Here is a 23,563-nt window from a genome sequence, read left to right on the forward strand (position 1 = left end):
TTGATTTGTTGAGAATAAATTTAGAAGAGATAGAACCTGAGATACTAGCCCTATCAGAACACAAAATGTCAGAAGCAGAAACAGAAATGCTGAATTTACCCAATTATTGCTTAAGCTCTAAATTTTCTAGAATCAATAGTATAGGAGGCGGGGTTATGATCTTAGTGCATAATAATATTGTTTCCAAATGTAAACCTGTAAACTTACCTGCAATTGCATCTATCACAACTGAAAAAGAATTTGAATGTTGCGTTTCGGAATTTTCACTAAACAATATCACATTTGTACTGGCATGCTTATATAGAACGCCTCAGCATTGTTATCTTGACCCGTTTCTAGAAAAGCTAGAGATCTTACTTGACATTTTATGTAAGAAATATAAATAAATATGTTGTTTTAGCAGGAGACATAAATATTAATGTTTTAGAGAGAGATAATGTTTACAATAAGTTCATGAACGTTTTAAGAATGTTTAATATGAAATACAAGGTTGATTTTGCTACTAGAATTACTGCTACCTCCGAAACAGCGATTGATAACTTTATCACAAACATTAATGACGATAGTTTAACGATATCTGGTATAATTACCCATATATCAGATCACGACGCCCAACTTCTCGAAATTTTGAATGTGAATAGTTTTTTATGTAAACCAATTAGGAAACTGCGTCGGAATCTTAGTGAATGTTATGTAGACATGTTCTACAAACAGCTGTTATTTTTGAACTTTTTGTAAGTTTTGTAAGTTTTTCAATCTCCAGTTACTGAAAAATTTGATACTTTCATGTCGCTTTTCTCTTATTACTTTAACATTAACTTTCCAAAACTATTCAGAAATGAAAAAGAGTACAGTAGTAAAAAATTGTCTAGTGCTGAGGCAGTTAATAAAAAGAAGGAGCTGTTAGAGTTGGAAAACATATTTAGACAGTATAAATCAGAGGATGTGAAATTTCAACTTAAATCCAAAAGGAAAGATTTGAAACTCATTATGCAAAAAGATAAGCAATAATATTTTGACAAGAAAGTTTTTGATGCAAAAAATAAGAATAAGAATCGAGTAGCCTGGAAAATTATAAAAGCTGAGATAGGAAAACAAAAAAATTGTAATCATTCAAATATAAGTAGCCTATAATAAGTAATGAAACGCATACAACTGATACTATTAGAGTAAGCAATATATTTAATGACTTTTTTGCTACAGCAATGGACAATTTTGTGATACCAAATATTCCAGAAAATAATGATGAACCTGTATATTTCCCAAACATTCAAAATTGCCAGCCATCTCCTAAATTCAAATTTAAAACAATTTTAGAATCTGAGTTGCAGGAAATTATGAATTTTGAAGATAAACTCTCGACTGGACCGGATGACATACCAATTACAGTAGTAAAACAGATTCTGCCAGCTATAATTAAGCCATTATTACATATAATAAACTCCTCTCTAATTTCAGGCCAATTTCCTAACAATTTGAAGACAGCCAAAGTTATACCAATTTTTAAAAAAGGTAATTTGAAAGATCCTGCTTGTTACAGGCCAGTGGCACTATTATCTGTGTTTTCGAAAATATATGAGCGTGTTGTATATATTCAGCTGATGGATTATCTAGAGACACATAATATACTAGATAACAGCATGGCTTCCGCTCTAGAAAATCTACTATCACTGCAGGAGTGGATTTTATAAGTACTGTGATTGATGCTATTGACAAAGGGGAAAAGGTTATCGGCGCCTTTTTAGACTTGAGTCGTGCGTTTGACAGTGTGTGTCACGATACTCTGTTGAAAAAATTAGAGTCTATGGGAGTGCATGGTAAGGAGCTGAATTGGTTTTCATCTTTCTTGAAAGGCAGACAGCAATTCGTTCAAATAGAGCATTTAGAAGAGTCTCAAAGATATAAATATAAAAATATCTATTGCTCCGACCTAAGAAGCTTGAAGTATGGAGTTCCCCAAGGATCCATCTTAGGTCCTTTACTATTCCTGTGTTATGTTACAGCTATGCCTAGGATGGTCCAAGATAGAGCGTCTGTCTGTCTATATGCCGATGATGCAAATATAATATTCTCTGGTAGATCGGTTCAGGATGTAGAAATCTCATCTGCTATTGGAATAGCCTCTATTAATAATTATTTGAATTGCTATAATCTTATTCTGAACACAAGTAAATCAATAGTTATCCCATTCATGACAAAGCAGAGTAGGAACCAAAATCTATATCCTAGAGTGACATGGAATAATGACATTATAGCAACAAAAGAGAGTACAAAGTTTTTGGGATTATTAGTGGACTGTAATCTCACATGGGATAGTCATGTTTGCCATGTTATGAAAAAGATTTCCACAGGTCTCTATGCTCTAAGGCAGATGTCCATTGTTTGTGGTGTCCAGACATTGAAGTCGGTATACCATGGTGTAATTCATTAACATTTGGCGTATGGACTTTGTATCTATGGCGGTACAACCAAAAAGAATTTGGACAAGATACTCAAGCAGCAAAAAAGAGCTATCAGAATAATCCTTAAGCTTGAAAGATGTGATTCAGTACGATTGTTTTTCTCGCAGCTTGGGATTATGACAGTGTATGAGCAGTATATATATGATGTCATCATGTTTTTTAGAAAGAGTAATACTGAAATGAGAAACCAGACTCACAGCTACTTTACCCGTTATGGCAGAATAGTTGAAAGACATAGATTATACCTATTCGAGAGGAAACCCGTTTTTAGGGGAAGATCATTTTTTCAAAATTGTCAAACGATTTGAAAATTTTAGAAGATGTTAAAAGGTTTGGTATTGAGTTGAAGGAATATTTGGTGAGATTATCCCTGTACTCGTTACAGGAGTTTTTATAATATTTTATGTGTATGACATTATTGTTTGTAACTAGTATTTAGGCTGTATTCCTTAGTATTCTGTGACACTATTCATATGTATTTTTGCATGTTTATTAATAAAGATTTTTTCAATTCAATTCAAGTATGAGAAACTACCAGCGTCACACAGCTTCACGGAAAAGAACTACGTGGACTATCGGCTTGAGATAACAGTAAAAGTTGCGACATGAACGCCCTATACCATGGGATATCTACTCATGCTTTTATTTCTCTATGGTATAAGGAATTTATTCTAGTATAATATAAATCCCGATTTGAGAATTAATATGGCCAAATTAACATTGGTGTCATGACCTCTTTCGAAAGGCCATGCTTGAATAAACATGTCGCTGTCCTGCATTTAGTCTGGTGTGTGTAATTAATTGTTATGTTTGCCGCCAGGTTCGTGGTGTTTGTGCCGGCGGTGGTAGCACGCTCGCCTCAACTGCACACGTCACACCCCCCTCCCTGGAAGGTGCAGGAACAGCGCCTGCTGGACGAGACCATCTGCCGCGCACTGCGAAGTGAGTCTGCGCACCTGCACACGGTGAGCGCCAAGATGGCCACCCAGTTCCCCGACCCACGCCTCATCCAGTACGACTGCGGCAAGCTGCAGACGCTCGATCAGCTGTTGAGGCGGCTCAAGGCCAACCACAGTCGGGTGCTCATCTTCACGCAGATGACGCGCATGCTCGACGTGCTCGAGGCCTTCCTCAACTTTCATGGCCACATCTATCTCAGGCTGGATGGATCCACGCGTGTAGACCAAAGACAAGTGAGTTGATCATTGCTCATATCGATTAATCAAACCAAATTAAGTTTTATTCACAAATTCTTGTGAATTTTCCCTACATAGACAAGTCTGTCAGATAATAGACAGATTGTTCTACAGTTCAATTTCATTCAATTTGCTCAATAGAATTTTGTAAAATATATCCTAAAGCTTCTTTCTCACTTCATTATCAGGGAACCACATAGCAGTATCAGTAAACGTGTCAGTGAAAATATAATTACAATGAGTTCTAATGGGACTCTTTCCACTCAGGCCAGCTGAGCAGATGTAGATGATTGATCTATCTATATAAGCGAGTTCATTCTACAGCTCTAGCCATCTACTTTGATTATTCCAGTCCCCTTCGAGAAGATTCATATTCATCATCTATATCTATATATTATAGGAAATAAAGGAAAGAAATAGTCTTGTACACGTACGGGATACAAAATTCACGAATGACACATCATCACGTCTGTACTACTCGACTGATTAACTTGAAATATTGCATATATATACTTTAATTACCGAAGATGCTTTTTAATTAGACCCTTGTGGAGCACGGGTTACCTGCTAGTATAGAATAGAATACATAAATACAGGTATAGTATATACCTGTGTATTCCACAATTCGGACGGTCTACCTCTTCGTCTCTTTGCAGGTGGATCCCAATATTCAGTATCCTCTTGGTTCACTTTCATCTCTCATCTCTCACAAATCATACAAGGCGCTTCTTTTCAATGTCCTCAACTGTAGTCTCCAGTTTCTCTATTCTGTTCCTTATCTCTGAATTCCTCACTCGATCCATCCTTGAAACACGATAATTGTTTTTTGAGTTATTTGATCAAGGGTGGTTTGCACAGTGAATGCTTAGACTGAATTGAACCAGCTGGTGGTTTAATCTCAAAATGGACCACATTATAGAAAACTAGTCTCAATTTGGATTTCATCCAGTTTAAACTGAGATTCCGTTTTAACTAGTTATATAGTTTTAACTTGGGCCCGTTTTCACAGTCAAAGCTTAAACTAAATTAATAAAAACAATATAAAAATCTTGTAGTACCCTTTATTTTTTAAAAACTTTGAAATATTTCAACAACTAGTTTCGATAAATTATTGTTCATTTATTTTCTACATTTCAACTTGAAAAAGTGACATAAGTTAGGGTCGAAACTAGTTGTTGAACTATTTTAAAGTTTTTAAAAAATGAAGGGTACTACAAGATTTTGATATTGTTGTTATTAATTTCTTAAACTAAATTTATGCAGCAGGTGGCTTAAACTCAAAATGAACAACATTGTAAAAAACGAGACTGTATATGGATTTGATTCAGTTTAAACTGTGATTCCGTTAAAACTGGCACTGTGCAAATGACACTTAGTAGCTTAACTAGTCTTGAAGTATCTTAACAGAGACTTACTACATTATCTAAGATTGAATAACTATTATAATATCGGCACAGATTGATCAACTGACTACCATTCACATCGGTATCGGTTATAAGCCTGTGCTAAAGAAAACAGAAAGCTTTGTCTATGTCAGAATTTTGTGAGACTGACTCGCATTGCTATCAAACAATATACTCAAAATAAATAATCTCAATAATATTGTTTACATTAATGATACAGTACTATGAATTTGAATTGGTTGAGTAATATTGAATGATATCAATCGCATTTCATAATCACGCTTGAGAATAACCGAATTGTTGTGTGTTTGTTGCAGGCATTAATGGAGAGATTCAACGCCGACAAGCGGATATTCGTGTTCATCCTGACGACGCGGTCGGGCGGAGTGGGGGTGAACCTGACGGGGGCTGACACTGTGATATTCTACGACAGCGACTGGAATCCAACCATGGATGCCCAGGCCCAGGATCGCTGCCATCGTATTGGCCAGACTAGGGATGTCCATATCTATAGGTACATAATTTTGATTATTATCACCACTTGAGATATTAGCTTTAAGAAAATAGGCGAGGGAGATTTGAACGTCGGAAGCGCACATAGCGAAAAATGAATATGAATTTAAAAAAAAAATTTTGAAAAATAAATATACAGAGAGGGCGTACTATTCGGTAGATGAGTATCTTCAGTGTTCAATATACTGAATGCTCATGATGCAACATTTACCTTTCAATTTTTTGGTAACACTGAATACTTATTAACTATTAATATGAATTATTGTAGTTTGTTTCTTACTGAGACTAAGACAAAATATTATTGTAGTAGCATGTTTTACATGGTTTGAATATTTTCATATATTATTATATGATTCCTATTATCATATGCTTATTTGTAAATCATAATTTCTCTTCTATTTCAAAAGTGTTATATTATTGCTACTATTTTGACGTGCTTAGGCTATACAATGTAAAGCTGCTCTGGCAATAAAGAATTTTGAATCTTGAAATGAGGAAAGTTTTGATAACACTAGGAAGACTGTAGCATAGAGGGCTTACGGGAAGGTCCCAGCTGGCCTGAATTTATAATTTAGCTTTCAATGGGCTATGTACTGTACTTTCTAATCTGCTTCAAACCGGCCTCAAGGTCTGATTTATATTCATTTTATTTACATCTCAAGTGTAATAGAAAACGCTTGAATCAAAGCTCAGAAAGCATGTGAATTTATGTGAAGTGAATTCATTTTCTTTAAATTATTGTTTGTAAAAGCTGATGTTTCTTTTTCCAGGTTAATAAGTGAAAAGACTGTAGAAGAAAACATTTTGAAGAAGGCAAACCAAAAACGAATGCTGGGAGACTTGGCTATCGAAGGTGGAAACTTTACAACCGCCTACTTCAAGAGTGTAAGTATCAATAAATTTTACCCATTAAATTATATCGTTCAAATTTTTAGACTGTATTGAGTGAGATCGTCAATAATGTTTTGTTCCATTTGAAGATTGATTTGTTCACTTAATATGAGTATATTTAAATATTTTAACTTGTACTTGCTATAAGTGATACTTGTACTTGATACTACTTGTACTATTACTCGACAGTTGTACTTGTGGTATATTTGGTACTTAATAATTAACCGTGGTATACAGATGGAAATTTAGATTTTCGTTTAATAATAATTATTAATTAATTATGTGGTCTATTACTTACTTACTGCGGTGGCCACTCGTACCCCAGTCGGTACTTAGCCTCAACAACTAAGCCTCTCCAAAAGTTTCTGTCACCCGCGTCCTCCTCTTTTAGGCCCATCCTCCTCATATCTTTCCGGTCCTGGTCCCACCATCTAGTTTTTGGCCTTCCAGCTGGTCTCCTCTCTATAGGATTATTCCTCAGTACACTGCTTGTTAACAGCGCTTTCTTCTTTCCTCAGAATGTGTCCCGTCCACCGTAACCTTCTGCTTTTAATCTCACCCACCATGTCTGGTTCATAGACCACTATATGTCATAGACCACTATGTGGTCTATTGTTTTTTATCTATTGTATTGTGTTGTTTAGTCTATTGTATTGTTTTTAAATCTATTTAGACCACTATGTGGTCTATTAGGAAATTTAATTCAACGTATGTGTTTTTTAAAATTTAATTCATTGCTATTTGCATTGCAGTCGACTATCCAAGAGCTGTTCAATGTGGATGTCTCTGAGAATGACGCAAACACGAGAATGGCTGAAGTATTGAAACGTGATGCCGATCGGAAGCGAAATGTGGGAGAAGAGGTGAGTTCTTTCATGTTTTCTGAACTTCGTTATTGTCTTTACCATAGTTGAATCATTATCAAAACAACCAATGAATCAATCAAATCAATTTTATTGTTCACATCATTTGTAACATAAAGATCATCAGTAATAAAATTTGATGTAAAATACAGATGACTTCCACCATGAAAAATTAGTTACAAATTAGATATATTGAAAATGCTTATGATGATGTCAAGAAATAATTGAAGAAAACAATAAATTTCACTACTCACAAAAAAGCAAGAAGATTTTGTACGTGAGCAGGAGTTGAAAAGAAAAACGCACACACACACACACACTCACACACAAGCATATTTTAAAACATAGACTTAGAACAGTCTATATATTTAAATAACAGAATACCACCAATAGAAATCAATTATTGAAGCTACACCTTCATAGAGAACGTAGAGAAAACAGGAAGTCAACAATATAAGTCATATAATGGAGGTCATGAGGTGTTTGTTCTGGAAAATGGGGAGAGAATGAAAAATATTTTTCAATATTTATTTGCTAGGTACTTGATATTATGAAATCAACATCATTTTGATGGATTCAGAATATTTTATTATGTAGCCCACTGTAGTTGGCTAATCTTTGCTCTATTATGTTGTGTTTTGCTTGGCCCTATAGTGAGATTCACTCACGTTATGAAGGAAACACCTGATTAACATTGATTTGCGGTCCTTGTATGTCATTAGACAAAGCGCAAGAGTACCAAAATATGTTTTCTCATTAATGAAAATTCATTATCAAGTCATGTGAAGATTATTTTTTTGGCAAATAAAATATTTTTGAGATAGAGTTCATTTTTAAGTAGAATCAGCAATATTCATATTACCGGATACCATATTCAGATATACCGGAATAACTTGAATTACAGCTATCTTAGGCTGGCCACTAACGGTAGGACATGCATGATAAACGTGCATGTTTACTCCAGACGCATGTTTTGTCATCAGCGAGAGGCTTCGAACATTAAATAAACAACCAATAACATTAAATAAACCACTGGTAAATTACAAATAATAAATAAATAAGCTTAATTTGTCATAAGGGCCATGCCCCATACAAAGAGTTGCACACGAACTGTACATAAATTACAATTACAACATCGAACACAATTGACTTGATTTCAATTCCTCTTCAACTTTTAAAAATTTCAAATAATAATGACAGTCAGTAAAATAATTCAACCTCAAACAGAGCAGCAATGAACAAATTAACAACAACAAAATCGGAGATACAAAAACCTAACCTCAAAAAATATTGCTCGTAGCTTTTTGCTTTGATGATGTAACCAATGTACGATGACATGTCTATCGGTAGCCAGCCTAATATAGAAAGCGTTGGTAACAGTGAATCGGCAACGCTGTATTCCTATATTTTTCTCTGACTTTATAACGAGAATCTCATGAGTTGAATATTGTTGAATTTTCTTACGTTTTTTTTTTCATTCAACACCAAAGTTCAATAATATTTTATTGATGGCATAACAATTTTATAGATTTTATCTCAAATATCCGATATGTTGTTAGATGATGTTTGACGAATGTAATGTGTTGTTTGCAGTCGTCGACGAGCGCAGGGTCGGCGGTGGCAGCAGTAGAAGATCAGTCGAAGACAGCGCTGGGCCGCCTGGAGTCCGCCATGGCCCTGGCTGAAGACGAGAGCGACGTGGTGGCTGCCAAGACGGTGCAAGCCGAGGCGGCCGCCCAACTCGCCGAATTCGACGAGAGCATTCCGCTGGACGGAGAATCGCAGCAGCCACCCACCGAGGAGCTCAGCAAGGCCGAGCAGGAGGTCAACGCGCTCATCGACGGGGTCAGTAACTGAATAATATGAATAGAATAATAATTTTGGTGAGGGCTTCTCGTATTTATGTGAAAATTAAGAAATCTAAATACCCTTTTTTAAAACTGTATTTTATTACATACCACATGTCCTTCCTATCATTTTAATTGAATTTATTGCTAAAAGTCACAAATACATATTTGTACAATATAATTACAAGAGTATACAATACAAATGTAACTTGAGTATAACAATAACATCAATTTAATATTTGGCACTGCCAACTTAAGATTCCTATTGTGTTGGCAGTAGGTTGTAATTAACTTATTCTGCTTCAATTGAATATTAATGAATTTTAATGAGTATTGTGTTTAGTGAATCATCGCATGAATAAATGCTTCGACATAATGCCATTTTAAAGTTACTCACTTGATTATGTCGAAACATGTGAATAATAAAATGAAAGGTACTTTGATTTTTTAATTTTCACATGAATAATAGGATTAGTATGCATGTAGGATATTTATAATTTTGAGACCAATCTCAACTAGGCGTCAAATCTGCTAAAACCGTAGAAATCCATATGAAAAACCAAACAATTCAGAACACAAAATTAATTTTTTTGGAAATTTGAATTCTTAAAAATAAGTTTTAATTCAATTTCAATTCACTTACTACACGAAAAGTACTTTAAATCTTTTGGTAATATAATTCATTAAGATGGAATTTAATATTTTGAGAATAAGTCAAATACTTAACAGTATTGACAATTTGTGAGTCAGAAAGTAATTTTTGTAATGATTAAGGCAATGAATGGTATTATAAGTTCAGCCATGATGTTTGTTACTGATAGGATCTAGAATTTTTAACTGTTTATTGCTCAACATCTCTGCGATATTTGCTTCTTCCAATTCACATCTTCTTTTTGAATAAATATTTGTATAAGTTTTCAAAAAACATTTCAAAAATAAATCCAGTAGGAACCAAATGCTACCAAATCGAACATAAAAAACTTGCTATGTTTCGCTTACAAATTTTCAATTGCCATGGCTCTTATGACACGTAATTATAATTGAAAATGGTTCTTATTAGTTGGAGCATGTTATGCACTAATAAAATAATAGGATGATATTTTTATGTTATTTCAAGTTATAAATTTATTTCATTAATTTATTTATACAATAAGTACATCATCAAAATGATAGGGAGAGAAAAAAATTGAAACAGCAAAAAATATTCAGTGTAGGCAGGGCTTTGCTATAGGTTGCCATTAAACTGAGTTTTTGCCGCTTTAATTTAAACAAGCCAAATTAGACAAAACACTGCTTTCTCAATCACTGTTATCTCGAGCTCTTTTTTAACTCAGTGAGCTGTGGCAATTAATGAAATGGAAATTGAAGAATATGTTACTTTTGTTGTGTTGCACAGATGAACAAACTGGAGAAGTACGCGATGCGCTTCATCGAGGAGACGGACTCGGCGTGGAGTGCCGAGCAGCTGGCAGCGGCCGAAGCCGAGATCGAACTGCAGAAGCGTGAATGGGAGAAGAACCGTCTGGCAGCGCTGAGGGGAGAACAGCGGGAGGAGACATCACCTGCCGACGACATGATCACCTACACCGGCGACAACGCCAGACAGGTGACGAATGAGCACACCACTCGCTCCAAGGCCACACTCGCGCTCAACCTGTGGACGCTCGACAAGCAATCCACCCCCAATGCCAACTCCACACCCATCAACTCGCCCAGTCCCTACTCCAATCCCAACCTCGTCATACGCACGCGGCGAGCCTCCTCAGCCACTCCCACCGTCAAAGCTGCTGCTAACCGAGAATCTGACAGTACTCCTCCCAACCTGAAACCTGTTAGCACCCGGACATCTGAGAGTAAACCTCCCAACCTGAAACCCTCCCGAGCAACCGAGAGTACTCCTCCCAACCTGAAACCTATCCGAGTATCTGAGAGTTCTTCCAACCTGAAATCTACCCGAGCATCCGAGAGTACTCCTCCCAACCTGAAACCTGTTATTACTCGAAAATCCGAAAGTACTCCCAACCTGAAATCTACCCGAGTATCGGAGAGCTCTTCCAACCTGAAACCTTCCCGAGCATCCGAGAGTACTCCTCCCAACCTGAAACCTGTTGTTACCAGGACATCTGAGAGTACTCCTAAACTGAAACTTATCCGAGCATCCGAGAGTACTCCTCCCACACTGAAACCTGTTAAATCTGTTACTACTCGAGTGGCTGATAGTACTTCCAACCTAAATCCAACCCGAGTATCCGACATTTCTTCCAACCTGAAACCTGTTAGTACCCGGGCATCTGAGAGTACTTCCAACATGAAACCTACCCGAGTAACCGAAATTACACCCAACTCGAAACCTGTTAGTTCCAGAGTATCTGACAGTACTCCCAACCTGAAACCTACCCGAGTATCGGACAGCTCTTCCAACCTGAAACCTACTCGAGTATCCGAGGATACACCCAACACGAAACCTGTTAGTACCCGAACATCCGAAGGTACTAAACCTGTTGGTACCCGAAATCTAGTATCCGATAACGGGAAAACTAGTAGCCCTACGACGGAAGGGGCCGGGACACCAAGCAACACCAATCACAAGACGGGCTCTTCCCTCCGTAGCGTTCGCCGCCCCTCGCGCAATGCCATCAAGCCACCTGAGCAGCCTAATGGCCCCGCCTTATGATACCGCCATGCCTCGGGCCGTCTCAATAAATAATCTTACCTAATAGCTGTTGCAATCTTGGTTCCGAGCCCTGCGTTCTCTCTTTCTTATCTAACGAATAGACAATGTATTTTATTCATCTTTTTTTAACTTATCCATTCATAATTCTTCGTTTTTATCTATTTATAAATTTCTCATAAACATTATTAAAAACAATTTATTCGTACAATTGAAAATGGAAAAAGAAAATGGAAAATTGAAATGGAACCTTGAGAGAGCAATAATATATTAGAAATTTATGGTCGGGAGAGAACAACATACTCATTCGAAATTCCTTTTCTCCCAAATTTTCATAAAAATTAAAGTAAAATGTTCAAAAATATACAGTTCAAGAATATCTTTTTTGAGTGCAATCTAGTGTAGTTGAGTCTAGAATGGTTGAGTTCAGTAAGATCAGGAACAAATAATTGTACATTTTTCATCGTCAAGGACAAAGTGATTTGCATATTACTGGTTTATTATTTATCTTTTCAAATTTATTATTGGATTTCATTGACTTTTCCAAGTGCTTTTTAATTGTTGAGACATTGTAATGGGACAACAAAACCATGAATAAGATTGCAAAAGCTGTTTCAAAGAATTTAGCCTGCCCATTCAATCTTCAATCAATTATTGTACATTATTAGGAACACCATTATTATTATATTAATAGTTATGCTATTTTCTCTTTATCTTATTTTTGACCTGGAGCTGGCTGTGTTATGCTTAGATTTTCGGGAATAGATAGTTGAGCTGTATCCAGATGCAGACTTGGGATCTTTGCTAATAGAATCCTTCTATATCATTGTAGATTACGAATTGAATTTGAGCTGGACTCTTCAGGAAGCTGGCATTCCTAGAATATAACTAATGTGTAGGTTTTGTAAATATTATCGTTTTGATAGCACAAAATATCCTATTAGAAGCTTATTTATAATTTTTATATGTTCGTTGAATGTTTGAGAAGTCTGAATTCGTTGATTCAAGATATTCTATTTTTTCGAATTCGATTTTTTACATTGATTTGATACTAATGAATTTTAATCGCTTAAAATACTACTATGCCTGTTTTCGAAATACAGGAGATATACCAGATAACATTTGCACTCATCATTGAATTATTGTAAATACTAGCATTTAAATGTTACTCAGAGAATATTCAGCCTTATGTACTGTTATTCTCGTTATAAAGTTAGGTACTGTATTAGGTAAAACTATTGTATTTAGATAGGTTCGAATTAGTAAGGTAAGATATGTAAATACTTTCAAGAACTCATACTTTGCTTTAAATAACTCATATTTAATTATACATTTTTTTAATTGTTCAATTTTTGTGGCTAATTACGCCATATAGTTATTTTGTTTGTTAAACTACAGGTTCATAATTTGTTACACATTATCACTGATCGATCACACATTCAAAGGAAAAATTAATATATTTTATCTGATGAAAATAGAACATCGTTTATCTGTCACAGTTGATCATGAAATAAAGAAATTTGTTCCCTTGCCTTAAGTGTTGTGTGTTTATTTCTTGGCGTCATTTGGTTAACTGTTATAAGTCAATTTAGATTGTTATATATTAGAATGAAATTTCGTTTTGTCAGTCAATAATAAATTTTTCTACTAGTTTCATTTGTAAACAAGCTACAATAATTTTCTTATCTATTAACTATTTGAATAGTATTGTAATGCCTATAGCTTTTGTCTGTGTTAATTTTTTATATAACAATCGTAAGTTGACTTGAGTTAACAAAATGAACAGCTGTCTCTCCGTCATTCCATCCAGTTGAATTGGAATGCTGAAGCCAAGGTTGGGCTCTGTTTTGGTGACCGAAAACTCTTTTGCTCTTTGTGCGTAAATATATCGGTTTCTTGTCGCAACCAAAGCGAGTAAATGCTCAAAATTTTCGAATGATACAAATATTGCCGATTGGAATTTTGAATTAAAAATTTCCGATTAAGTTTGGTATGGCATAGGCTTGTTTCTTGTATCATTGTTTGTGATGATTAAAACAGAAATTGTCAGATAGTTGATGACTTGATTGTATGTTTGGCACCAAAACACAGTTTCCAGCCTTGCCATTCCAAACCGATTGGATAGTTTGATTGAAAGACCGTTGGCCAAGGAAGCTCGCGCATGCGCACGCACAGAGAGCAAGGGAATCAAGTAGGGCCGGCCTGCTCCAACCAGCAGGTAGGTGATACAAGTACAATTAAATGCCGTTCTATCTCAACAACAAACGTTTCCGGGTATCCTTCACTACGAGATTACTTGACAAGCTTAACATAACAAACTACTCAATATACAAGTATGTATGTGTACACTGTCCAAGTGATGTCCAACTAAGCATCTTGAGTACTTTCTAATAATGGGTTACTTTTATATTGAATCTGTAGGTTCAAATGTACAACATTAGTATTATTATCAATTCAGTTTGAGAATAGTTTATTGAACCAATTAAATATGATGAGTGAAGTAGAACTGTGAAAAGCGTTAAGCCATTTAGGAATGTATTATTGAAAATTCAGATGAATCAATGAAAAATTGCTAATTTGATGATAAACTAAAAAATAACTAATAACCACCGTTCAAGACATGAATATTCATTTATTACAAGAACTAGGAAGACTACAGGGATTACGACCAAATTAGTCTACTTTACTATTTACAATCGAATTTATCAAGTAGAAAATCACTAGCGTAAAAAATCAAAATATTTTCTTTAAAAAATAACTCCACAGAAAGTTATGAATGAAATATAACAGTCTCATAGAAATAAGCCTATGAGGTACGGTACTTGAAAATTAATAACTTGAAACAGAAAATAATTATTATTGAAGATGGAAGATGAAAAAAATCTAATACGTATAGTATCTAGTAATATCTAATGAATATTTCTCTTTATAAACGTCATAGTTTCAAATAATTATGGTTGTCGAGCACGCTTTATGCTTTGGAATCATTGAGAATCGTTAAACTAGCTGCTAAAATCATTGTCAAGTCCGGGCCGCACGTATCGTGCAGCTTTCCGATCCGATCAGTGATGACAACAGCCTGGAATGGTGCATGTCACACATGTCCTACTCCCACACAAATATCGGACATGAGTAGAATCGTAACGCTGCATGATAAGTGTGGCTTGGGATTGACAGTTTGAAAACTGCGTGTTCGCTAAGAACGTTTTAAAATCGTTTATAAACATCACCCCAAATTGATAATTTATTTGAATCGTTACTTGCCAGATATTTATCAATTGTACTGTAATAATAATCAATTCGTATAATCAATGAAAGCTATATCATAGAGAAAGATAGCATAAGAAGATATCCCATGGTATAGGTCGTTTATGTTCCAAATTACAAGCGGATTTTTTAACTAAAGCCGATTACGGTCGACTACTGCTGATTATTACTGTTTTGGCCGGGTTAGAGTGTGAGAACGGCACAGTATGAGAGACTACCAGCATCACATAGCTTCACGAAAAAGAACTACCAGGTCTATTGGTTTGAGTTAACAGTGAAATTTGGAACATATACCATGGGATATTTTCTCTATGATATTAGTTCTGTTGTTTGTGGATAGTGTGTACTCATTAAGTTTCTAAATATTCTACAATAAAGAATGTTGATCTTTGAATGAAATCCAAACCACCATTATTCATGAAACTTGAGATCCGTTAAACACTAAAAACTTCAGAATGAGCAATAATTTACTGGTTCTTATCGGTAGTCGAAACATTTACCAAAGATTCTAAGTATGTGTGTTAATCTAACAATCCATATAGGCTTTCTACCATCCTCGAAAAAGGAATATAACTATTAAATAATTGTATTGAAAATAAATTGCTATTGAAATGTGCTCAACTGTGCTGTGTTGAAATTATAGAAGTCACTGTAGTGCTATAAAATTTATCCTCCTAAATCTTACAATTGAAATTAACTCTAGGACCCAATGGAGATATCCATAATAGAAACTAAACTATTTAATATTCTATTTGTTGAACATAAATACTTTCTTCCTCATTGACTGGTACGCATATGTAATTCAATCTGATCAGCCAATCCACTAATACATTACCACTGAAGGTTTCACTAACCTCTCACGTGAGTCCCTGGATGTCGCTTCCTTCTTTCGAGGTTGAGTGCTAATAATTTTTTCTAACTAGACTCAGAAGGGGTAGGGTTGGGGCTTCACAATTTTTCCACTGTGCGTATTTCTCCTTACCGGTTGGAAAATACACTGGCGGGCGTCCTTGTCTCTCCCCGCTCCCCGGGTGGAACGTTTTATGTGTGGGTTGGGAAAAGGCCTACGGGTTTAGGGTTGTGGGAGGGGTCGTGGGTATGGGATACAGGATATTTTATAGAGGTATATTATAGGATATATTACATTATATTATAGGGGTATTGGGTTTGAGGGTAGGGATATCAGCTGGGCTCAGAATTTTCAACTGTTTGACGGACGAACTTAAGAGTGTTGACAGTCTTGTTAAATTTTATACAGCTCTCAAAGATGGACTGAATGCTGCCCGTATTCATTAAGAGAATGTTATGAGATCTTCTCATTGAAATCCTAGAGATCAGAAATTATCCAGACGATTTTGTAAAATGAAAAACTTTCCCTCAATGGAGGGAAACCATATATTTGACATGTCGTACACCGTTTGAGCTGTGCTCATCAAATGCGGTTTCATACGATGAAATAACAATAACAAAAATAGCAGTCGGATCAGGTAACTGGGGTATGCTCACCAAAAATTCGCGTAAAGCCCAAACCGCGAACAGCTCCACAGTAGCCGTGTAGGCCTCTGAAACTTCAGAATACTAGAAATTTGAGAAAAGCTTCTCTACCGTTTGTCAGACCACAGTAAACGTCGCGAACACCACCATAATAACGAGTCCTGAAAACCTATCGCATGATAAGTTCCACTCAAGTTCCAAAAAAGAAGAAGGGAGTGGCGATGCAGATCGTAAACACTCCTTTGCTTTAGATTGAAATCCAAAATAGTATTCTTGACTTGAGTTTTACTCTCTTAGACTAGGCACACACCAGTTAGTCAAGACAAGACATGATCAGACACAATACTTCACATAGTTGCTTATGAAGACATGTCTAATTGCAATGACTAATCAGTGTGTGTTGCGTCTTAAGCAACTATGTGAAGTATTGTGTCTGATCATGTCTTGTCTTGTCTTGACCAACTGGTGTGTGCCTTGCCTTACAAAACGCCTTGTGACAACATTAGTATTTATTAATCAAGAAAGCTATTACGTTTATAACTTGGAAGGAGTGATTATCGTATCTTACAGTTACAGCTTACACAATTATTGGTGAATGAAGACTGCATTGCACAAGAATTGAATTTATTATAAAAAAAATGATTAAAGATTGAAAATATTTACTTTTATAATGTTTATACATATTATGTTGTATCTTCTTCAATATATTTTATGCTCAAATACTATCTATTGATTTCTATTATTTACGTTTTTACAAAAATTGTTGCTTGATTATAATAATTGTGTTTACTTTTTTAGGTATGGATGGCTCTTGATAATGTGGAGCAAATGCCGGTAAGTTATAAAGTTTTGATTTAATTTTAATTTTACATACCTAATAATGTTTTGTCACAATATAAATGAAGCTCTTGATATTTAAATTCTTCACAATTAATTCATTTCTTATAGGTTACTTATTCATCTCAGCTTTCAAATGCTAAGATATCAGCTTTTTCAAGCTGAGTTTCAAATAAAGATTTGTCAGCTCTTTTCAAGTTGTTACTTGATTGATTGCAATAATTTAATTATATGTAGAATTGAAAAAATTGAGTTTGTGATTCTGTTATGATTCTCTATCATCTCTCATGATCTTATTGTTGAGCATATTGGTGTCTTCTGTTTTACCTCAGCTCTTCAGAGATTGAATTTTTCATAATATGAGGTTCGCTCATTCTCCTAGTTGTTCTTCAAAGATTACACTTATTTTGAGCCTGTTTGGGGCAAATCATCTCTATTCTTAGGCCCGTATGCAGATACTCGGTTTAAACGGAGAAATGTCAGCTGTTGGTTTAAACCCCGTATGAAACACATTATGATAAATGCAACCATATCTACAAGTAAACGTGGTTCATTGTTGAACGTATATGGTGCCTATAGCTCTTAGTATGATATTTTTAGCTATACCAAATTATTTTTTTGTCGATTTGAAATTGTAATTATGTTTTGTTGTTTTTAGTTGTGGTGTCCGCCGACCCCTCCCCAAGACGAAGGTGATGTGTACATTGATTACGCACTGGGCTACCTGTACGAGCACACAGTCATGCTTGAGTCCGAACTTCCGCCAGTCTACTGCAAGAAAGAAAGAAAGCGGTCTAGAGTCGATCTAGTTGATGGTATTTACTAAACTGAGTAGCTCATAATGTACGGTGAAGGGTGTATTTATATTTCTTTGAATCATTACACATTTTCCCTACACCATTAGTCTATTACTAGATTTGTGTTCAGAGACCTACTAATTTTCACCATTACTTAATTTTTTTTTGTATTACTAAATTTATTAATTCTGAAAATACAGTACATTGTTATCAAATATATTAACTTTTGCGATATTAACTAACTTCTTCAACTATAACTATTAATCTCTATCATTACTTGATTTTTTTATACTAAACTACTGATTTTTTTTATTAATCCTTAAAACTACTGTACTTACATTATTATCAAAAATATTAATGAACTTAATGTAATGATTATTCTTTAAAGCAATTCTAAAAGTGTTGCCTGTTACCATTGATTATAATTTAACTAATTCAGAAAATATTTGATGGAAAAATAACAATAACAAAATGTAGAAAATAACTTGTGAGGCTGACTAGGAAATAATTTGTCAAGTGCTTATTTGCATTCATCTAAGATGTCAATTCATGTTATTATTTATTGGATTGAATTAATTGTTTAACAACCACCTTTTTTCTTGAATTGATTTATTCGCAAAAATAATATAGTCTACTTGGTTCTCCAAATAGAACTAGACTTGGAAATCTAAAGCTTTAATCAAATCAACTGCACTGAAGTATACCGGGTGATTACAAATGAAATAGACAGTTTGAATAGCTTGTAGAGAATTTATTATTTAAAAGTTTAGATCATTACCTACATGATTACATAGAAGAATTCTTGAAGTTTTTATTGAAAATTTACAGATGTTCAATGTGTGCACCATTTGCAACACGACAGATATCAACACGGTAGTCAAATTCTGACCACACACGACTAAGCATCTCACGGTTAACTGTAGCAAGAGCATTTGTGATTCGTTGTTTAAGATCATCGATATCAACAGGAAGCGGTGGTACGAAAACTCTGTCTTTTACATAGCCCCACAAGAAAAAGTCGCAGGGCGTTAGGTCCGGACTACGAGGTGGCCACGGCTGAAACACAACGTTTTCCTCACTTGCACGGCCGATCCATCGTCTAGGAAGATGTTCATCCAGATACCCTCTGACGTCTGAGTACCAGTGAGGCGGAGCTCCATCTTGTACAAAAATGAAGTTACAACTATCTTCATGGAGATGAGGCATTAACCATTCGGTTAACATGTCTAGATAAATTCTTCCGGTTACTGATGGTTCTTGGAAGGAGAAAGGCCCGTAAACCTTTTCACAAGATAAAGCGCAAAACACGTTCACTTTAGGAGAATCGCGTATATGCTGTACAGTCTCTCTTGGGTTTTCTGTTCCCCATACTCGTACATTATGTCTGTTAACTTTTCCACTAATGTGAAAAGTGCATTCATCACTGAAAATTAGGCGATTAAACAATGTGTCGTCATTTTCAAGACAATGTTGCATCTCTTGACAAAAATTTTTACGTACAACTTTATCATTGTCATTTAAACTTTGTACTAACTGCAATTTATAAGGTGTCATTTTCAAACGTTTCCGCAGAATTCTCCACACAGTAGGTTGAGGAATTTGCAATTCTAAACTCGCTGATCTAGTCGATTTTCCTGGACTTCGTACAAAAACATCACGAACACTATCAATTTTTTCTTCTGTAACAGAAGGTCTTCCAGTACTCTTCTTCTTACACACACATCCACTGCTTTCAAAACGTTCATACCAGTCATAAATTGATTGCCTTGTTGGTGGTGGTTTACCGTATTTTGTTCTGAAATGACGCTGCACAACAGTAACAGAGTTTGTTTTGGCTAATTCAAGAACACAATAAGCTTTCTCCACTTGAGCTATATTGCTAAACTAAACTGGCTGTTGTAACACGGAGCAGCCAACAATAGCCAGCAACAGTTCTACCAACATAAACTTTAAGAAATTCCCTACAAACCTATATCACTTACTATGTTGAAATACACCAGTTTAATTTTGTACAGGCTATTGAAGTTGTCTATTTCATTTGTAATCACCCGGTACATTAGTATAGGATCTTTTTAATATGCACTTTTGTTTTTGCAGTTTATTTTTGTAGAATTTTCTTCGATGTAAAGAATGATCAGTATTAACATTACTTTACTTAATATTGTTGCCAAAGTATATGGCTGTGTTCATCTCATTAATTACAAGAATAATAAACCGAAGGCTTATTATCTCTGTAGAAGTAGTGTAGAATCTCTTCATTCATCTATTTTTTGTAGTTTAGTTTGGTACCAAAGATTTGTTAATGAATAATATTCTTTAAAAAAGTCAGTGATATCCCTGTACTTTACTTTGTAGTGCAATTCAATGAAGTCATATATAACAATGTAACAGCTTATATAGATGTTTGTATATCAACCATAATTGTGTCTTTAAATAAATTTTACTGCTACTTAAACAACATGTATCAAATGATAAGTTTATTCATTGAGATTTCACATGGATTTGTAATCCAAGTGGAAATTTGTAACAACCTTTCATTATCAATAACTAACGTTATCATTTTTCACTTTTCCATTATCAATGTATTTTTGAATTTTCTCATTTTTTTCATTAGAAGTGCTAGAGTATTTTTTTTTGTATGAGAATAACATTTTTTATTATCCTCCATTTTTGGAATCCATATTTTCTTAAAGCTCTTTACATTTTATTATATTTTGTTCAAGCACAGTATATTTTTGTAGAAGCACAGTCATGTGTAATTGATGTTTTTTCTTTAATCTTGAGAAACTTTTTTTTATTATTTTCTCTCATATCGGTTCTCAAGTATTATTTTGCCAATTTAGGATCTGACTGGAATGATCTTTATTATTTACTTATTTATTCACAATTATATAGCGGTATTACCATTATTGAACCAATAAGCACTTTTTGTTTTCAAAATACATTTTCCAATTATTTTAAGTAGAAATTCAGTATTTTGTAAACCTGCAACAGTTTAATTATTGAAATTTTCTTTCAATAGTCAAGTTATTTTGTGTTCTTAAAATTATTTTGAATTATGTTCAATTTTTGTAAATGTTTTAGCATTTATATAATATTGAGATTGATAATATTATTGATGAGATATGATGAATATGAATTATTTGATACAGTGTTAGCATTAACACTAGCAAAACATCTGTATGTTTCTTATTCATTATCTGTAAAATTCCAATGTAATTTATACAAACTTGTATTGGTGAAATCTGTTATAGTGTTCCAATGTGGATTGAATTAAGAATTTGTTCAATTATTAAATGATTGATTTAATTTGAAGTGTGTTGAAGTAAAGTTCTCCATTGTATAATGCAATAAATCTGAAAATTGTTCCTTGGGCAAAATTTGTTGTCTTGTCCATTGACCTGTTTACTATTAATTTGATGTAATGACAAAATTATGTCCTTTTATCTAATACTTAAAAGATGATTATGGTGCTATTTTCATAATAATTGTGATCTGACAATATGAAAAGCATTATAGTTTATAAAGCAACTCAAAACAATACAAACCAATTGGTTATTTTTTATACATTCAATTATTGGATAACTTTCAAATGAATGCACATTTTTGTTATCTTAATTAATATATAGTACACACTAAGAGACCAAATCGCATGACTTCCCATAGACTGTCTATAGACAGTATAGGGACTCGATTTGTGTTCTCCTAAATGAGGATTTTTTGTAGACTTGTCTTGTCTAGACAACCTGAACACGTCTCTTGCACCAGAATGTCTCGTAGTGTCTACTAGGAATAGTCATTCTGTAATTTTGAAGTCATGAAATAATTAAGCTATAATTAAGCATATTGCTGTCTAAAATAATCTTCATCACACATTAGAATCACTATATCAGCAACAGGGGAGAGCAAATATTAATTTCATTAATATAAATCTCTCCCAATTTGAATCCACTTATTCAAAATGGAATAAAGTTTTTATTTGAATAGTTACTTGTATGGAACAGAACAGTGAGTGCAAGACTCTCATTTCACTCATCCATTATGCTCTATTGCTCTAATTATTTTCAGGTTGCAATCCATGACACATATATCCCAACTACTTCCTACAACTAGTTGAACTAATTTATTATCTCTTGTGCCAGAACCCATACTTTCATCTACTTTACAACTGATACAACTCATTTATGACCTCTGCACCAGAACCTATACTCTTATCTACATTACATCTGATATAAATCATGTATGACCTCTGCACCAGAACCCATACTTTCATCTACTTTACATCTGATACAAATAATTCATGACCTTTGCGCCAGAACCCATTGATTCATCTACCTTACATCTGATACAACTGGTTAGTGCCAGAACGTATATTTTGAAACTATTCTATGCAACTGAACCAAACATACAACTGATGTGTTGATTTTTTCTATGGACGAAGGACGTCCGGTGAAGCGGCTACACCAGCGCGATGACTCACTGCTACTGGCGCCCCGGTCGCTGTTCGACCGCCCCTCACCCGCCCTTCTCAAGCTACGTCACGAACTGCGTCTGCACAAGTACAGGGGCGGCATGCGTCCGTCCGCCTCCGCCCTAAAACCGCCCATACTGTTCAGCAGGTACACACAACTCATTATTGTCACATTCACTAAGTAATAAAAGGTTCCTACAAGTACAAGGTGCGCCAGAGAAACTTACTTATTTGAAGGGTCAATAAAAACAAAAGTACTCAGATATTGTTTTAATTTTTGACGTGACAACGTCTTATAAATTGGTTTGCCGGGAGACACTTCAAGAAACTGCGTTACGTTCCCACGTTATGCGCTCACAATGAGAGCGAGTGAGAGCGTTCGTTTCGGTTCACGGTCGTCTGGAAAGAGCACGAATAGGAGCAGTGGCGAGCAATGCCGCACCAACCCGAAGGCATTCACCTGGAGAGAGAGTGAAACGGAGCAGTCAACCTGCGCAGGCGCCGCAAGCAATCTCCTGCGACTGCGCCACTAATTCAAAATGTCAAGTCAATGGTTGTCTCTCTCGCTCTTAGGTGGGCGCGGGCTAACCATGCCCGAGTGGAAGGGACGCGTGCCTCTCACTCACTCTCATTGTGAGTTATTATTTCATCCTTCTTCCTACTATACGAATGAATATTCACATTAAAATTATTTTACCACTCAAAGTCGTTGTCACGTAAAACTTTCGCCCGTATACCGACTTTACAGGCAACCATGCAATTTTTCATATGAGAATACAATATCTCAATTTTTTTCCATGCAGCCTTGAAAAAGAGACCAATGGTGACCCCCATTGCGCTTACAATGATGA

At 35.0% G+C, this 23,563-nt stretch overlaps 1 protein-coding gene across 2 annotated transcripts in view; it reads left to right on the forward strand.

Moving 5' to 3' along the window:
• The window catches only part of LOC111043226 (helicase domino), a 95,444-nt gene that overhangs the window by 33,645 nt on the left and 38,236 nt on the right, over nucleotides 1-23,563 (forward strand). Inside the window, exons 27-35 of one of the 2 annotated variants that reach the window (XM_039436179.1) lie at nucleotides 3,283-3,655; nucleotides 5,379-5,575; nucleotides 6,345-6,459; nucleotides 7,218-7,328; nucleotides 8,922-9,173; nucleotides 10,572-10,781; nucleotides 17,406-17,441; nucleotides 18,103-18,259; nucleotides 22,677-22,860. In XM_039436179.1, the coding sequence (XP_039292113.1) occupies nucleotides 3,283-3,655; nucleotides 5,379-5,575; nucleotides 6,345-6,459; nucleotides 7,218-7,328; nucleotides 8,922-9,173; nucleotides 10,572-10,781; nucleotides 17,406-17,441; nucleotides 18,103-18,259; nucleotides 22,677-22,860 (1,635 nt within the window). The remainder of the gene's footprint in view (nucleotides 1-3,282; nucleotides 3,656-5,378; nucleotides 5,576-6,344; nucleotides 6,460-7,217; nucleotides 7,329-8,921; nucleotides 9,174-10,571; nucleotides 10,782-17,405; nucleotides 17,442-18,102; nucleotides 18,260-22,676; nucleotides 22,861-23,563) is intronic. The other variant, XM_039436180.1, reaches the window with a different exon arrangement.

This window comes from Nilaparvata lugens, chromosome 10 (genome assembly GCF_014356525.2).
Source record: "Nilaparvata lugens isolate BPH chromosome 10, ASM1435652v1, whole genome shotgun sequence".
Classification (NCBI taxonomy): domain Eukaryota; kingdom Metazoa; phylum Arthropoda; class Insecta; order Hemiptera; family Delphacidae; genus Nilaparvata; species Nilaparvata lugens.